Source organism: Schistocerca americana, chromosome 6 (genome assembly GCF_021461395.2).
Source record: "Schistocerca americana isolate TAMUIC-IGC-003095 chromosome 6, iqSchAmer2.1, whole genome shotgun sequence".
In the NCBI taxonomy this organism is placed as follows: Eukaryota; Metazoa; Arthropoda; class Insecta; order Orthoptera; family Acrididae; genus Schistocerca; species Schistocerca americana.
The window spans coordinates 525799701-525816840 of record NC_060124.1 but is presented as its reverse complement, the minus strand read 5'-3'; the positions used below and the strand labels follow the sequence as shown (position 1 = coordinate 525816840).

Below are 17140 nucleotides of genomic sequence, written 5' to 3'. Positions count from 1 at the left end.
TTGCTAATATTGCACCACTTGCAAAACAGTAAGTTTATCTTCAATGAAATTTTTTTTGTTATTACACTGTTGGAAATACGTTGCTGTCTGAGGAGCAACTGTGCTTTGCTCACAAATGGGGATTGCGTGATTTCTTTTGCTATTACAATGTGTATAACAATGGCCTTACCCCAAAGGTGATTACTATATAGTTGGCAAATAATGGTTAAATAAGTGTATCTATATATTCAGGGAGGTTAATGTTCTGCCCTCTTAAAATTCATATACAATCATATACTCTAAGCACATATTACATCCAATAAAGCTAATCTCTTTAGTAAAGAACCTTATACAATTGCTTGATTACTTTAGGCCTTATCATCTAAATATTTTATTACATACAAGTGAGGTAAAAAAACACATGTAATGCATTTTTAAGCAGTATCACCCATCACAAGCATGTTACAAGTAGTTGTATCTACATCTACATCATACTCCGCAAGTCACCCAATGGTGTGTGGCGGAGGGTGCTTTTTGTACCACTAACTAAGCCCTCCAACCCTATTCTACTCGCAAATACCGCAATGGAAGAATGACTGTTGGTAAACCTCTGTATTGCCCCTAATTTCTCGAATTTTCTCCTCATTGTCATTACACAAGACATACGTCGGGGGAAGTAATATGTTGTTCGACTCTTCCCAGAAAGTGCTCTCTCAAAATTTCAACAGTAAATTTCTCCAAGATGCAAAACGCCTCTCTTGTAATGTCTGCCAGTGGAGTTTGCTGACCTTCTCCATTACACTCTCGTGCCAACTAAACGATTCAATGATGATACATGCCACTCTTCGTTCCATCTTCTCTGGTAGGGATCTCGGATAGATGAACAGTACTCAAAAATGGGCCGAACAAGTGCCTTATAAGCCACTTCCTTCGTGGATGAGTACATTTCCTTAAGATTCTTCCTGTGGGTCTGAGTCTGGCATCTGCTTTTCCCACTATTTGTTTTATATAAAAGTTCTACTTAAGGTCCAACTGCGTAAGTATTTTATGGCAGACACTGTTTCCAGCAGTTTGTCATCAATAGTGTAGCTACACAGTATTGGATTTCTTTTCCCATGTATGCACAATATGTTACATTTATTTACATTCAAGATCACTGCCAGAGCTTGCACCATTTATTAATTCTCTGGAGGTCACTCTTCAAATCGTTATTATCTTCTGGCGTTTCTACTTTGTTGTAGACAACCACATCATCTGCGAACAGCCTTAGAAAGCACCTGATGCTTTCTACTAGTCATTTATATATATTGTAAACGGTAATGATCATGTCACACTTCCTTGGGGTACTCCTGCGGATTTTGTTCCATTAAGAGCGACTTGTTAAGTTCTGTCTGCAAGGAAGTCTTGAACCCAGTCACACACCTGCTCTGATACTCGATAAGCTTGTATTTTTTTTCACTAAACGGCAGTGCAGGATGGTGTCAAATGCCTTCCTGAAGTCAAGTAACATGGCATCAACCTGAGGGCCATTGTATATGGCGCTACGGATCTCGCAGAGGAACAGAGTGAGCCGAGTTTCGCAGGATCTCTGTCTGCTGAATCGATGTAGATTTTTATAGCGGAGAATTTCCTTCTCCAAGAACATCATAGTTCTTGAACAGAAAACATGCTTCATAATTCTACAACAGATTAATGTCAACAATATAGGTCTATAATTGTGTGCATCTGTCCTATAGCTCTTCTTAAAAATGGGAATGACCTGCGCTTTCTTCCAGTTGCTAGGTACCCTTCGTTGCTCAAGCAATCTATGAAAAACAACTGCTAGAAGGGGAGCAAGTTGTTTTGCATAATATTTGTAGAATTTTATGGGTATCTCATCCGGTCCTGACACCTTTCCACTGATAAGCAATTGTAGCTTTTTTCCTATTCCGCGATGGATTATCTCAATATCTGCCATTCTGACATTCGTATGACAATTGAAAGGAGGGACCATGTTATGATATTCCATGGTGAAACAATTTTGGAAAACCGGATTCATTATTTCACCCTTCTCTCTGTCATCTTTCGTTTCAGTGCCAGTATGGTCACTGAGTGAATGAATAGGTGATTTTGACCCACTTACTTATTTTACATACAAGCAAAATCTCTTGGGGTTTTTACTCCGATCAAATTGCAAAGTTTTACTTCCAAAGTCAAGGTTGATTTGTTTTGTTTTGCTTTAGGGAGCAAACACAACTGGGATCGTATGCACCCAAGTCAAAACTATAGAACACAAAGACAGAGAGGAGTTAAAAAAACGACTATATGTCATCCCAAATTGACAGAAGAGAAGACAGTGAAAAACAGGGACATGGGGAAAGGGCTAAAAAGACACCATATAGAAACGGAGGTCCAAGACTGTAAATTAAATGGCCTTTGGTGGATAGAAAGTAAAACGCAGTCGACAACCCGCGCATCATTTGCCAAAACGGCTGATAACTCAGACGGCAAACCCTAAAGGAACGTAAACAGTTAAAAAAAAATGGGCATTTTGTCGGTAAGTGGTGGACAGTTAAAACTTGGGCGCAATGTGTACAAAGTGGTGGGGTAGTGCCTCCTCAATTAATAAGGTAATTAGCGCCCAGTCACAAACGTTAGTGCACTAGTAGTATACAAAAACGCAAGGGAGCAACACCAGAAAGTACTTACAAAGACGCAGACAAACAAAAGAGATCTCTTTGGACAAGTCCGTCAAAACACGAGAGTGAATAAAACGGGGACAGGACAATAAAACATGGCGCACCGTCAATGGATGACCACAGGGGTACTGCGGGGTCGGGTCACTGGACGACAGGTAGCGGTGGCTAAATCGGCAATGCCCAATCCACAATGGCCAAAATGACCTCCTCTCGTCGGGAAGGGCGTGAGGACGTCATCCAAGCTGTCAGGATCGGTTTGATGGCCCTAAGCTATTTTCATGGAGAGAGGACCAAGCCTCATGCCACAATGATGAAACGCGCTGATAAAGAACCCCACTAACATGAGTTGATGGGACACAAAAGGAAGCTGTCCGAGGCAGGAGGACAGCAGACTTGGCTGCAGCATCAGCAGCTTCATTCCCAGGCACACCAATGTGGCCAGGAATTAAAAAAAAAAAAAAAAAGACACGAGCGCCTGTATCAGCTAGCGACTGAAGGGACCGTTGAATTCGTTGCATGAGAGGGTGGTGCAAATATGGGTCACGGAGACTCTGAATGGCACTCAAACAATCAGAGCAGATGGCATATGGAAAATGACAATGGCGGCGGATATACTGAACAGTCGGATAGAGAGCAAAAAGCTCAGCTGCAAAGCTTCAACACTGGTCAAGGAGCTGGAATTGAAAGGTATCATCCCCAATGACAAAGGCACATCTGACGCCAGCAGTAGTCTTTGAGCCATCTGTGTAAATGAAGACATTATTAGTGAGCCTCGAAAGAAGTTTGACAAACCTCAAGCGGTATATCGAATCCGCGGTCCTCTCCTTTGGGAGCGAGCTGAGTTCAATGTGCACGCGAACCTGAGTCTGGAGCCAAGGTGGCGTCGGGCTCTCACCCACTCGAAAAGTCGTAGGGAGGCTAAAATAAAGTTGCTGAAGCAGGCGACGAAAGCGAACTCCAGGAGGTAACAGGGCAGAGACATACAGGCCGTATTGGCGGTTTAGAGAGTCGTCAAAGAAGGAGAAATACGACGGGTGGTCAGGCATTGACATCAGTCAGCAGGCATACCAACAAAGCAACATATCGCGCCGGTAGTTTAGTGGTAATGCGGCAGCTTCGGCATACAGACTCTCAACAGGGCTGGTGTAGATGCTCCAGTTGCCAGATGTAACCCCCGATGGTAGATAGAGTCTAGAAAGCATAAGATGGATGGCCGGACAGAAGAGTAGACAAAGCTCCCATAATCCAGCTTTGATCGGACAATGGACCAATATAAGTGAAGCAGGACCATTCGATCTGCTCCCCATGACGTACCACTGAGAACACGGAGGACATTTAGGGAACGGGTACAACGAGCAGCCAAGTAAGACACATGTGGAAACCAGCAAAGTTTCCTGTCAAATGTAAGACCTAAAAATTTTGTTGTCTCCACGAATGGCAGAGCAACGGGACCAAGATGTAAGGATGGTGGAAGAAGCTGTTTGTAACGCCAGTTCATACAGACCGTTTCCTCACCAGAAAAACGGAAACCATTCTGACACTCCAGGAATATAGACAGTCTAGACAAAACTAAAGACAGCACTCCAGGAGACATGTTCTCTGAGCACTGCAGTAAAGTCAGAGAACACTGCAGTAAAGTCATCCACGAAAAGGGAGCCTGAAACGTTAGCTGGACGGAAATCCATTATTGGATTGATAGCTATGGCAAAAAGGGCCACACTCAAAACGGAGCCCTGGGCCACCCCATTCTCCTGGCGAAAGGCATCTGACAAAACAGAGCCCACACGTACCCTGAACATTCGATCCATTAAAAATGCATTAATAAAAAAAGGCAGGCGACCGTGAAGGCCCCAAGTGCGCATGGTGCGGAGAATGCCCGCCCTCCAACAGGCATCATAAGCCTTCTCCAAATCTAAGAACACAGCCACCATCTGGCGCGTATGCAAAAAGTTGTTCACAATAAAGGTCGAGAAGATAACTAGGTGGTCAACAGCAGAGCGGCGCCTACGAAAGCCACACTGGACATCGGGAAGGAGGCATCGAGATTCAAGGAGCCAAACCAATCGAGAATTTACCATGCGCTCCATCACCTTGCAGACGCAGCTGGTAAGGGAGACGGGGCGATAACTGGAAGGAAGGCATTTGTCCTTTCCTGGTCTGGGTATGGGAACAACAATTGCTTCACGCCAGCGTGTGGGAACATGACCTTCAGTCCAGATGCGATTATAGGTGTGAAGAAGAAAGCCTTTACCTGCAGGAGAAAGGTTCATCAGCATCTGAATATGGATACCATCCGGCCCCGGAACAGAGGATCAGGACTGGGCGAGTGCACTTTCGAGTTCCCGCACGGTGAAGGTGGCATTGAAACTTTCACGATTCAAAGACTGGAAAACATGTGGCCATGCCTCTTATGCTTGTTTTCCGGGGAGGAAGGCAGGGTGGTAATGGGCAGATCTCAAAACCTTCACAAAAAAGTGGCTAAAGGCATTTGAGACATCCTCAGGATCCACAAAGACTTCATTCGCTACAGTTAGGCCAGAAATCGGGGAGTGGACCCTGGTGCCAGATAGCCGGCACAGGCCACCCCACACAACCGAAGAAAGAGTAAAACTGTTGACCGATCCGGTGAAAGCCACCCAGCAAGCCTTTTTGCTTTCTTTGATAGCACAACGACATTGTGCACAGAGTCGTTTGTAACTGATACAGTTCGCCATCGTAGGGTGGCATTGGAAGGTGCATAAAGCATGTCGCCGAGCATGAATAGCGTCGCTGCATGCTGTAGTCCACCAGGGGACTGGGACTCAACATGGAGAAGAGGAAGTACGAGGGATGGAATATGCAGCAGCAGTGAGAATAACATCCGTGAGGTATGCGACCTGACTATCGCAGCTGGAGAAGTTTTGATCATGGAAGGTCGCCAGGGAGGTGAAAAGCCCCCAGTCGGCTTTGGAGATCTTCCAGCTAGTGGAACATGGAGAAGGGGTGTTATGTAGGAGACGGATTACGCAGGGGAAATGGTCGCTCGAGTATGTGTCAGACAGAGCATACCACGCGAACCAACGTGGATGTTGGATAGTGGATATTGAGAGGTCCAAGTGAGAATAGGTATGCGTTGTGTCTGAAAGGAAGGTAGGCACACCAGTATTTAAGCGGACTAAATTGAGGTGGTTGAAAAGGTCAAGAGGGAGCCTCTCGGGCAGGATGCTGGAGAGCCCCAAAGGGGATGCTGGGCATTAGTCTCCAAGAACAGAACTATCTATAAGTGCCAGACACGAGAACGCAGGGTTTGCGACTAGCCAATAACTTGCGAGCGACTGTGCAAGGCACTTTTTCCTTTACCCGCATCTCTTGGACATCCCACTCATCAAGATACATGGGCAATCCCAAGAGGAGGTGGCATGGCCACCATTGCAGTTGATACAGTGGGGAGAAGGAAGCAGACAATCGCCCTCATGTGCATCCCTACCACAGGTTACACATTTGGCAGGGTGTTGACAAGATGTTCTAGTGTGGTTGAAACAATGGCACAGGTAGAAGCGCATCAGGTTCGGGATGTATGGTCGGACTGTGATAATTTCGTAGCCTGCTTTGATCTCGGATGGAAGCTCTACTCTGTCAAAGGTGAGAAAAAGAGCGCAGGTAGGCACTATGGAGGAATCTACCTTTTGCATCACCCAATGGACGGCAATGACATCCTGATCAGAGAGGTAAGATTGGATTTTGGCCTCTGTTAGACCGTCAAGCAGCCTGGTGTAAATTACACTACGGGAAGAATTCAGAGTTCTATGTCCCTCAAAACGAACACAGTAACCGTGGAGAAGCGAGGCAACAAGCAGTTGTTGTGCTTGAGAATCCCAATAGTCTCCAAAAGCCAAGTGCCATTCCATAAACGAGAGTAGGATTTCACAGGGCCAGCAAATGCATCAACACCTTTCTGAATAATAAACGTATTTACCATGGCGAAGGACTGACAGTCTTCTGTGCATGAGACCACGAGGAACCGTGGTGCAGTGGGAAGGGTCTTTGAATTGTTAGCCTCATTACATTTACGTTTTGTAGACGTTGATTGGAAAGATGATGGCGTCTCCAATGACGCACTCCTTCTAACTGGGGGCCCCCCATCACAAGTGGACACACCCACCTTAGGTGATTGTTCACACCTCAGGCCACACGTCCTGAACACCTGACAGAGGGACCGAAGGTTGCAGCTCAGGTAATCACTGGGCCTGGCCAGTGCCAGGGGTATGTGCGAACCCTACCTGTCGATCCGGGGTTGGGAATTACGCATTACCCAGTCACCTGTTATGCGTCAGACGCATGGGCTGGCCTTCAGGAGTGCACAGGGGGGAAGACGAAAAAAGGACCCTCAAACCCCGCAGCGGAGGAACGAGAGGAGAAGGGAAACAGAGAAAGGTAAAGGAATGAAAAACAGTGGTGAGACTGTTCTTACATTAGTGACAGACAATGCAGAACATTCCAAATAACACCTGAGAGATGTTCCCCAAGGGAAGGGATAAAGAACAGCAAGAGAATAGACATCCACCACAGAAGTGAAAAGATGCTGCAAAGACTGGGGCCCCGTGGCAGCCAAGCATGAACCCACCAAAGAGTGGCAAGCCCCCTGGGGGGTCTCTCATACTTGGGAATACAAAGTTTTGTCTTGTCTGTTAATTATGCTAGTTTTGCTATGTTAGCTCCGAACACATTGCCTTTATTCACTTGAACTTCTTGCATGTGAAACCACTATGTGCAATAACTATAATAGGTAATGTCCTAAATGATAATCCCACGCTAACACACAAATTAATGATTTATATTCTTAGTGATACCCCACAAGATGTTAGATGTGACACTTCAGTCATAAGCCACAGATCTGCAAGCACAGTCCAAATGTATTTTAGATAATTACAGATATGATATCTGTTAATTGTGATTATTTTGCTGAATGCACACATAACTAAATGACAGATATTCATGTTATTTATTTTACTTTACGTTTGCACTGGCTTGTCACAAATGTACGATATATTCACGTTTTATGGTGTTTCAGTACTGCTTGCTGTACAACTGAATGTTTAAATATGAATACTAACATGAAGGAATCCATCAAATGTGGCTCTGTAATGTGTGTGTGTGTGTGTGTGTGTGTGTGTGTGTGTGTGTGTGTGTGTGTGTTCTCCTTTCTCCATCCATCAATTAAAATTTTCAGTAATTATTCATGTCACAATGTGCCAAACCACTTCATTTTTCCCATGTTCTTTACAAGCACTTTTTCTCATTTATTCATTGCAGAACCACTTTGTCCCTTGGATGATCAATTCATCTGATCTTTAACAGTCTCATCTGTCACTACATTGACAGAGCTTCTACATGTTTCACTTCTTTCTTTCAAAACAATATGTGCTGTAGTATATAACCCACCACCAATATTATAAGAGTTTAACCAATTTTTAACAATATAATTCAACTGGATGGCTAAAAAATCACCAATCAGCATTCGAAGAACACACATATAAAAAAAAGGTTTTACTTATGCAAGATTTCAGAGCCATGGCTCCTTCCTCTGGCAGAAACGTTGAAGATTCCAATGAAGAGGGGTGAAGGAAAAGGACTGGAGAAGTTTAGGACAGGTTATAGTTAAAACATCATGCATGAGTTAATAAGAGTGAAAAGCTAAGTGCACTGTATGCAACAGAGGTGAGAGGGAGAAAAAAAAAAAAAAAATAATAGACAAGTCATAAAATGAAATATGTGGAAAACTAAAACAGAGTGAAGAAAGGATCAGTTACTGTGAAGATACGTTGACATGGAAGAAGTTCAAGTAAATTAACGCCAAGTAAGTGGCGAGAACCAAGGGAATGTTGTAGCGCTAGTTCCCACCTGCAGAGTTCAGAGAAACTGGTGTCTGGAGGAAGAATGCTGATGGCGCATGTGGTGAAACAGGCACCGAGGTCATGACTGTCACGCTGTAGAGCATGCTCAGCTACAGGATATTGCGTGTTTCCAGTATACACCCCCTGCCTATGCCCATTCATCCTAACAGATAACTTGGTGGTGGTCGTGCCAATGTAAAAGGCTGAAAACATTGTTTACACAACAGATGGTACATGACGTGTCGTTTCAAAGGTGGCTCTCCCTTTCATATTATATGTTTTGTCAGTTACAAGGTTGGAATAGGTGGTGGTAGGAGGGTGCATTAGGCACGTCCTGCAGTGGGGACGTTCACTGGATTAGGAGCTGTAGGGCACGGAGATGGGTCCAGAAGGAGCATAGGGTCTGACAAGGATAATGCAAAGATTGGGAAGGCGAAAAGAAGTCGTCTTCCTTCTGGCAACCTTACAATTACAAAGGTTTATTTGACAAAATAGAAGAACGGTGCAGAGGAAAGGCTACTAATGGAAAAGAAGGCCTGTCATTCAAGATACTGGGTCAAGGTGACCATCAGGATTGGACTGGATCTGATCGATTCTTTCTTGACATTTCTTTCTTTCGATTTTCATTGTATTCTACACGATGGAGTGACCCTTGGCCCCTTTTCTCGAAGTAGCTCTTTTTTGTGAAAAAGATTCTGGGTATTCCTCACTAAAAGTGGCAAGCTCGTAGATGAGTCTTAATTTAGTCATTGTGACATAAGTCACTTTATTATCTGCAAAACTTTCGGGACAAATTTTACGGAAAAAAATCTCTTATTATTCTAAAACGAAAGAAAGTAATTAAAGGTCTTTAACAATGGTTAAACGGCAAGATTTTGTATTTATATAAAAACAATAATAAAATCAGAAAAATTAAGGAATGGAAGAGGTAGAAGACATACTTGTCCTTACTGAAAGCAAATTTTAGAGCAGGGAATGTAGTAGCTGTGCTTGACACAGGTTTTCGCTCTAAAACTGGACTAATTTCGTACGAGAGCAAGGTACGGATGTCCCGCTACCTGTCGCTTGACCGGTGCTGCCTTCTGTTGCCCATTCATAGTATTAGTTAGAAAGAAGTAGTAGCGAACGTTAGAGCTGTTCAGAGACGAAGAGGCAATTCACCGGCAAAAAGAGTAGATAAGAAGCGAACTGGTATGGCTCTGCATGCTAGAACACTTCATCTTTTCTATACTATAGAAAAGTCGAAGTGTTATTGCATGAAGAGACTTGTGACATTGCTCAGTAACACATTATGCACTTTTTTGAAGGTCAATTATACTTTTTGCCATTGATTGCATAATTTTTTATCTATGAAAGAACAACATTAAATATGAAAACTAACTTGAAGCTCGATCTTCTTTTAGCATGTGTTACACGTTAAGTCATATCAAATACAAATGTGCCGGTAAAATTTTAAATGGTGGCATAAATGACTTATATTCTGGGCCTGAATTTTTTCAAATGGCTGATCCTCAAAGTATAACGTTTTGAATGAGAGTTATAATGCCCTGTGATTTAAGAAATTCACTGCACATTCTCACACGTAACATAAATCATCTTGTGTGGAAATTTACTTTGAAAGTAACGCTTCTCAAGCCACTATTCGGAATATTTTCCAGTGATCTGTTACAAATGTAAACAATTGTGACGTCACACACATTGAATGCACGTTAGTTGTTAAGGACGTACAGCATAATCTTTGACCTAAATAAAGCCTTTTGACACTTTTTGGTGTCGGCAAACTGGTCTGTGCATTGTCTAAATTACCCATTTTCTATGCAATTAAACTTTTATTTTGGTGTTATTCTCAGATTTATGTTTCATTGCTGCAGTGTTATTCAGCAGTAGTGGGCTAAAGTTCTTTGTCAGCGTATCAAATCTTACACATCAAACCTACAAAAATTTAACTAAAATCTAAAACAATGAAAAATCCCAGATTTCTACAAAATTCCTGGGTTTTTCCCGGATGAAAAAATTCCCGGGTTTTTCCCGTATCTCTCAGGCCGTATCCACCCTGTAATAGGTATTTACACTTTTATGTGTGTTTTAAACTCATAAAAACATGTGAGACCTGTTACTGAGGAAAACAAATTCAGCAGTGAATTTCAAAGTTGTAAAAAAATTTATGGCCAATGCAAATTCAATTACGACACGAACACACGATTTCTAGACAAAAATATATTGTTCTACACTATATAAAACAACAGAATACCACTTACTGGATCCACAAAATCCATGTTCAATCCATAGCACAGTTTCTGTATTCTGGATGTGATCTTGTCAAAATGGACTTCCTCTTTCCTTCCATCTGTAAAACACCACAAAATTATAGATTAAGAAAAAACTTGATGCAGGGCCTAAGCCACAAAATGAGAGGTGAGCACTGTGCCTTACGTGATACAAAACCCTTTCTACCATCCGCCCTACTCAAGCTGATGCCCCACCCACCACTCTAAAAAAGGAAGACTAAAAGATTATACCAAACTTGAATGATAAACTTCTACTCTCTGATTTTTCAATAGCTCTTCATTGTGCAGTTCACAGTATTGTACGGTATCTTGTTAACTGATTTTCATACTATCTGACTAAAAGATTGCAGAGTGCTATAAATAAGCAACTAAGGGAGTGCAGGCCTACAGCTTTGCCCTCAATGTTAACCGCGTAGGCTTCCAATGCCCAAAAGCAACAAATGACCAGTGCTGCAATGGGCAAATGAATGACTATTGGTGGACTCAAATATATAAAGTAGGCATAATTATTTCACATATTTCCCCTTCATACCATAGGCCTACTATAAAGCATGTTGCATACATGTTAGGACCTAACACAGTGACTCATTTCTGACAGTTTCCACTGAGCACTACAGAATACAATTTCTTAACGTGATGATTTTTACCAGCAAAGGGTACAACATGTGGATTAATTGGAGCTACAAATAGGACTTCACCTCAAAGTAACATAAGTCTGACAATACACTAAAGATCTGTCATCACAACCTAGGCCTACATTCCAAAAAATATATATAAATAAAAAAAAAAATCAGTGTTCAGTTCTCTTTCCTGTTTGTGCATGTATGGATTCACATGCCACGTCATTACATCACCGGATGAAGCTACTACTCAGTATTGGTAGGTTATGCTGGACATAAAATGTGTCTTCAACTTCTGCATTATGTGGTCACACCCCACTTCTGCATTATGTGGTCACACTGATCAATTGACATTTCAAGAAAGGTTTAGAGCTTGAGGTACTGATCATCTCAAAAGTTAAATCCATTTGCTATAAATGGTTCAAATGGCTCTGAGCACTATGGGACTTAACATTGGTGGTCATCAGTACCCTAGAACTTAGAACTACTTACACCTAACTAACCTAAGGACATTACACACTTCCACGCCCGAGGCAGGATTCGAACCTGTGACTGTAGCAGTCACGTGGTTCTGGACTGAAGTAGCTAGAACCGCTCAGCTGCTGCGGCCGGCCCATTTGCTATATTTCAGCAATACTTAGTTACTTATGGCCAGCCTCCTTTGGAGAATAATGGGTACCACTGTTCTCCACTCATCTGACATGTTGCCCATCAGACATACCTGAGATATGGTCACCCACGAGTTCATCACAATTCTCCAGCAACCTGTTGATCCTTTGTGACTACTACTTCAAATCACCTGGAGGCAGATTTTGCCAATAAATATCGAGAGACACTAACTCTTTGGCACAACAGTTAAAGACAATGTGGCACAGGGACTCCAAACCATGCCAAGTTCTTAGCATCAGCAAGGATGTACAGCTCTAATACTAATATTTCTGAATGATCATGTACATAATTTGTGGTGTGATTGTTACATAAATTAGTGTTGTTTTTGTTACATCCATGGTGGATTTGCATTTCCAAAAAACTATACTTTGTAATGGTTTCATCATCCCTCTAACAATCCAACACACAAAGATACAGCACTTTATTATTGACAACCGTGACTTTAAAAATGTACAGCAGGGCTGTGTCATGTAATTTGGTGCAAGTTGTGTGCTTGTATTCAGGAAGTGTGGGGGCAGACCTTGAGCAATTTTTAAGTATAGGCCCTATCTTTGCTACGTGCTGGACCCAAGTGAATTGGTTAGAAAAGCTTAACCTATATGCAACTGGAGTTTTAATAGGTGACCTTATAAGAAAACCATCTTTTCCATTTGTTTCCGGTTCCCCAATTTAATTAGTAGAGCTACATAATGATAAAAAAAAGTGTGGCATATATGTTAAGTCCCCCAGTTCACTGCCACCTCATTATCTGTTGTTTGTGACCTAAGTCTGGCAAAAGTAACACGAATTCAACAGTAAAAGAAGATTAGAAACATTTTTAAGTTAGGTTAACACTTATATTTATTTAGACACTGGAAACGTCAAATCTGAACAGTAACTTAAACAGCCACAGTTAATGGGAAACTTTGGGAACACACTATTACTAATCCTCCTAAAATAAAAGTAAATAACACAGTTACTTTGATTTCACACTTAAACTGCGAGTACCAGTTCTACCTGCAAGCCAATGTCCCATAGTGCTTCTACACTTATACTTTCCCAAGTTCGCTTTGTCAGTAACGTTAAAGCAGCATCATTTCACAAATTAAAGAATATTAAGCAACTGGCTGCGAAAAAACAGCTTAAGAAACATCCAAAACCGCTGAAAAATTTCCCGTCTTCCCTCATCCTCTACCTAATTAGTTACCAATGGTTCGGCGATGTCTGAGATTACTTAAAAGCCAGGTAATATTAATTGACGAGTAAGGCCGTTAGTGCAACTTCTTAACACACCCCACACTGTTGTTGAGTCAGGTAAAGTACGTTAACGATTTTAGATGGTCTAATCTTACTGGTTCACGACAGACGATATTCCTGAAATCAGCACTCCAACAGTTGTTTATTCTCTACCAGTCAACGAAGATGACTGAATAAACGACCCTGCATACGTGCCACTATGACTACTTCTAACAAATATGAATGAGTGTTCTACATCGTATGTGCTCTTCCAATGATACCTTAGAATTATGTATTATGAATCTATATGGAGTGCATCTTCCTGTAAAACAATTTTTTTTAAAAAAAGAAAAAAATATGATGGTAATCCTTTAAAACTACACAGTGAAGAATTCAGTCATTGATATTCGTAAAAATAACATACAAATGCGAATTATTTTGCTGCTTATGTAATTTTATTTGTGTATTTACGAGCTTACCTCTCTTCAAAACAAACATTTTACCAGATCTTTCAACAACCATCTCGGAAAAACCTACGTTTGCCGCTTATTCGCCTAACGTACACAACTACCCGCCACGGTGTATTTCGATGCAAAGCGCGGGTAAAATAGTAGTCAGGTGAGCCAACGGATACAATTAAATTTCCCAGACTTGTCGTATTTGCTTGTTGTTCGACAATTCAAGAAGAATTATGTAACGCATCATTTTAATCGGCACGAAGTTTTTGAAGTTTAAGGAATTAGATTCCAGCACAGTGTGCATCACAACTGATATCCGGGTAAGTACAACATATTTATTTTCGACAACGAACGAGAGAACAATGATAAGACAATAGTGCTACGACAAACGGCGGCGGATCAAAGAGTCTGCACTCTGCAGTAAGCAAATGTTAAGACCAGCAGAAGTCGGTCGTACAGTTAAGAAAATTAAATATGCAGATGTCAGATAAAGAAAGTCAAGAAAATGAACTTTCTGCGTTGGAAAGCATATATAATGCAGAAGAAATTAAAATTATAGAAGACAGTGGTAAATCTGGCGGACAATTCTATGCGTACCCAGATATTTCGTCTGATTTTAAAATCATTTATCGTGACCTAAGGAAAGAAGGTACTGTGATGCAATGTCTGCTGCTAGTCTAAAATAAGTGTTATGGTATGCTGTGAAACTCAACTGTTTTGCAGATAATGAAGTCACCGAAGTTAGTATCAGGTACTTGCCACCATTGGTTTTATACTTCAGCTTACCTCCCGATTACCCATCGACGAATCCACCGGATTTCACATTATCGTGCAAATGGTTGAGAAAGATTGAGGTATGTAGTACGTCTTGCATGTATAAATAATTACAAAACAAATGCAGGAAAGAACTTATGTACTTCGCATTAAACCAACACAACTGTTCACACTATGTTCAATTTTTCATGATACCTGCATCTCTAACGCTAGGAAAGCAGTTATACTGTAACTAACCTGGGTGTCCACAGTTAAAAATCAGTTGTACAGGGTGGAGAAAAATTTTCTTTTGATAGTTCTCAAGTAGGTTGGGTTACTGATTAATGCATGAAGGTAGTTTGCCTGTAAAGTAATACTGTTATTGTTGAATTAATATACATACATTATGTTACTAGTCACTTACTAAAAGTGATCTAGAGCAGCGTAACACAAATAAGTTCATTACAGAGTCGTAGTTGATAGACATAGTCATTATAGCCACAATTAATTGAAATCTTGTGCATGTGCGCACTTGTAAGTAAAATCTTCTATAACTTCTCTATAACAGTAATAAAAAAATTAAAAAACTAGTTTGTAAACATATTTACTTCCTCCTCTGCAGACATACATTATTGGATGAACCACCCCATGAGCATGTAACACAAACTTGGAGCCACTTAGCTGTGTCAAATATATTCATCAGCACTTTGAGACGAATAGTCGTGTCCATACCTCAGCAATGGTCAAAATGACATTTACTACCTGCTAACAAAGGTGTCAGTGGCTCAGGAAGGAGTCCAATATGCATCAACAGTTTTTTTCAAAAATTTAGCCAATAACATAAAATGTGTGACAGGTAGCAAAGCATGTTTCAAATCTAACCTGAAATCATTTCTTTTACTCCTATTTCGTATATGAATTTTCATTTTAAAACTGTTAGCCTGTAAAAAAAACTAGTTTTTAACTGTAGTTGCATGTGGTGGTCTGAAAAATAGTAAACTCTCTCATACTACATTATTTCAGAAGAAAACTTTGAAATGAGCTTACAAACATGTAACTAATTTAATAAACTGCCAACATCAAATTTTGATCATCACTTACAATGCATATCTCACTTGATATTGTTTGTTGCAGTCCTCACACTTAAAATGTGTCATTTTTGTAGTAAATTGGCATGGTGTGGAGCTGAAAATCAGATACCAGAAAGATCTTCACATTCTTAAATGTATTGTCAAATAAAGCTGGGGAGTTCAGAGGTCTCACTTCCTGTGGTTTTACAAGGCATTTGTTTGATCCCAGCTTCAATAAAGATGCATTTTATGTGGTTCTACAAGGCAGGCAGATCTAGTCAAACCATATTGATACCTAGCGGATTTGTTGAGGCTGGTGAGTAAACCTTCACCTAGATGGCCTTGCCTCATGAGACTTGCTCTAAAGATCTTTCACTCCTGTAATTTTGTACAATAAAGTCGTTTAATCGTGTTTTGAGCAGTTTTTCAGAAAAAAGGGAGTATGCAAACCAACTGGGATTAGAGCATGAGAATGTCTTGTGAAATTAGTCAGTAACTGGGGTTAACGGAAGTGTCAGATTCCACCCGTCTCCTTTGACCCATGACGTAAGGGTGTTGTTGTGTGTGACATCATTACGGCACGGAGTTTGAGTTGGTTGTGTTTGTAGATGTCGTCTTGTTGTGTTTGATGGCGTTGTGTGGTGTGTGTGTGTGTGTGTGTGTGTGTGTGTGTGTGTGTGTTTGGTATGGCTGGCCGAAATTTGTTGGTTGTAAGTAATTGTTTTTTTGGTCTATTTTTCTCGAGCTGTAATGTTTTGTGTATTGAATGTGTTTTAATTTACTTAGGGATGTTTAAGTTTTTAATTTTTGAGGTGGTGTGTTGTTGTTGTTGTTGTTGTTGTTGTTGTTTTTTTTTTTTTTTTTTTGTTTTTTTTTTTTTTTTGTTTTTTTTTTTTTTTTTGTTTTTTTTTTTTTTTTTTTTTTTAGTTGGTGTTGGTTTTTTCGTATAAGTAATTATAGTTGACCTTTATAGTTGACTGATTCCAATTTTCTTATTTTTATATGTAGTTATAGGTGTTTTGGCACCACCAGCTGTTGTCTAGGGAAATGTCTAATTCCAATTTCAGTAGTTTTTGCTGTAGGTGTTGGTGTTTTGGTATTGTCAGCTGCAGTTGACAATTTTAGGGAAGTGTCTGATTCCTGTAGATTTTGTAAAATTATTATTTTTTTTTTATTTTTTTTCATCTTGTGTGTTTTGGGATCGTGGTTTTTTTTTTTTTTTTACTGCTATATTTTAGTTGTCCCCTACCTAAACCCCCAGTTTTCTGTGGTTGTCCCATTAATTTGATTTTATTTTTGGAGGGAGATGTTATTGTCATATTTATACGTATTTTTGTGTTTGTTGCCGTGTTTATGTAGTGATATCATAGGCCCCATATTGGAGATGCGTAGAATAGCCATTTCCACCATATTGATGACGTCATGGGTCAAAGCAGACGGGTCAAATTGAACACTTCCGTATTCCCAGTAACTGTTGATACTTGTCAGGGCTGGAGTAGGCCACCATCAAAACCAATTGAACGGCTCAGTCTTATTA

General features: G+C 40.8%; 2 protein-coding genes across 2 annotated transcripts in view; one reads left to right on the top strand and one right to left on the bottom strand.

The window, feature by feature from the left end:
* The window catches only part of LOC124619228 (ribonucleoside-diphosphate reductase large subunit), an 80279-nt gene extending 66357 nt beyond the window's left edge, over window positions 1-13922 (bottom strand). The window contains exons 1-2 of the mRNA XM_047145467.1: window positions 13802-13922; window positions 10789-10877 (exon numbers count right to left, since the gene is read on the bottom strand). Of these exons, the coding sequence (XP_047001423.1) occupies window positions 10789-10877; window positions 13802-13844 (132 nt within the window). The 5' untranslated portion in view covers window positions 13845-13922. The remainder of the gene's footprint in view (window positions 1-10788; window positions 10878-13801) is intronic.
* Window positions 13923-14172: 250 nt separating this feature from the next.
* Window positions 14173-17140, top strand: part of LOC124619422 (E3 ubiquitin-protein ligase RNF14-like) — a 79169-nt gene continuing 76201 nt past the window's right edge. The window contains exons 1-2 of the mRNA XM_047145791.1: window positions 14173-14429; window positions 14504-14634. Of these exons, the coding sequence (XP_047001747.1) occupies window positions 14255-14429; window positions 14504-14634 (306 nt within the window). The 5' untranslated portion in view covers window positions 14173-14254. The remainder of the gene's footprint in view (window positions 14430-14503; window positions 14635-17140) is intronic.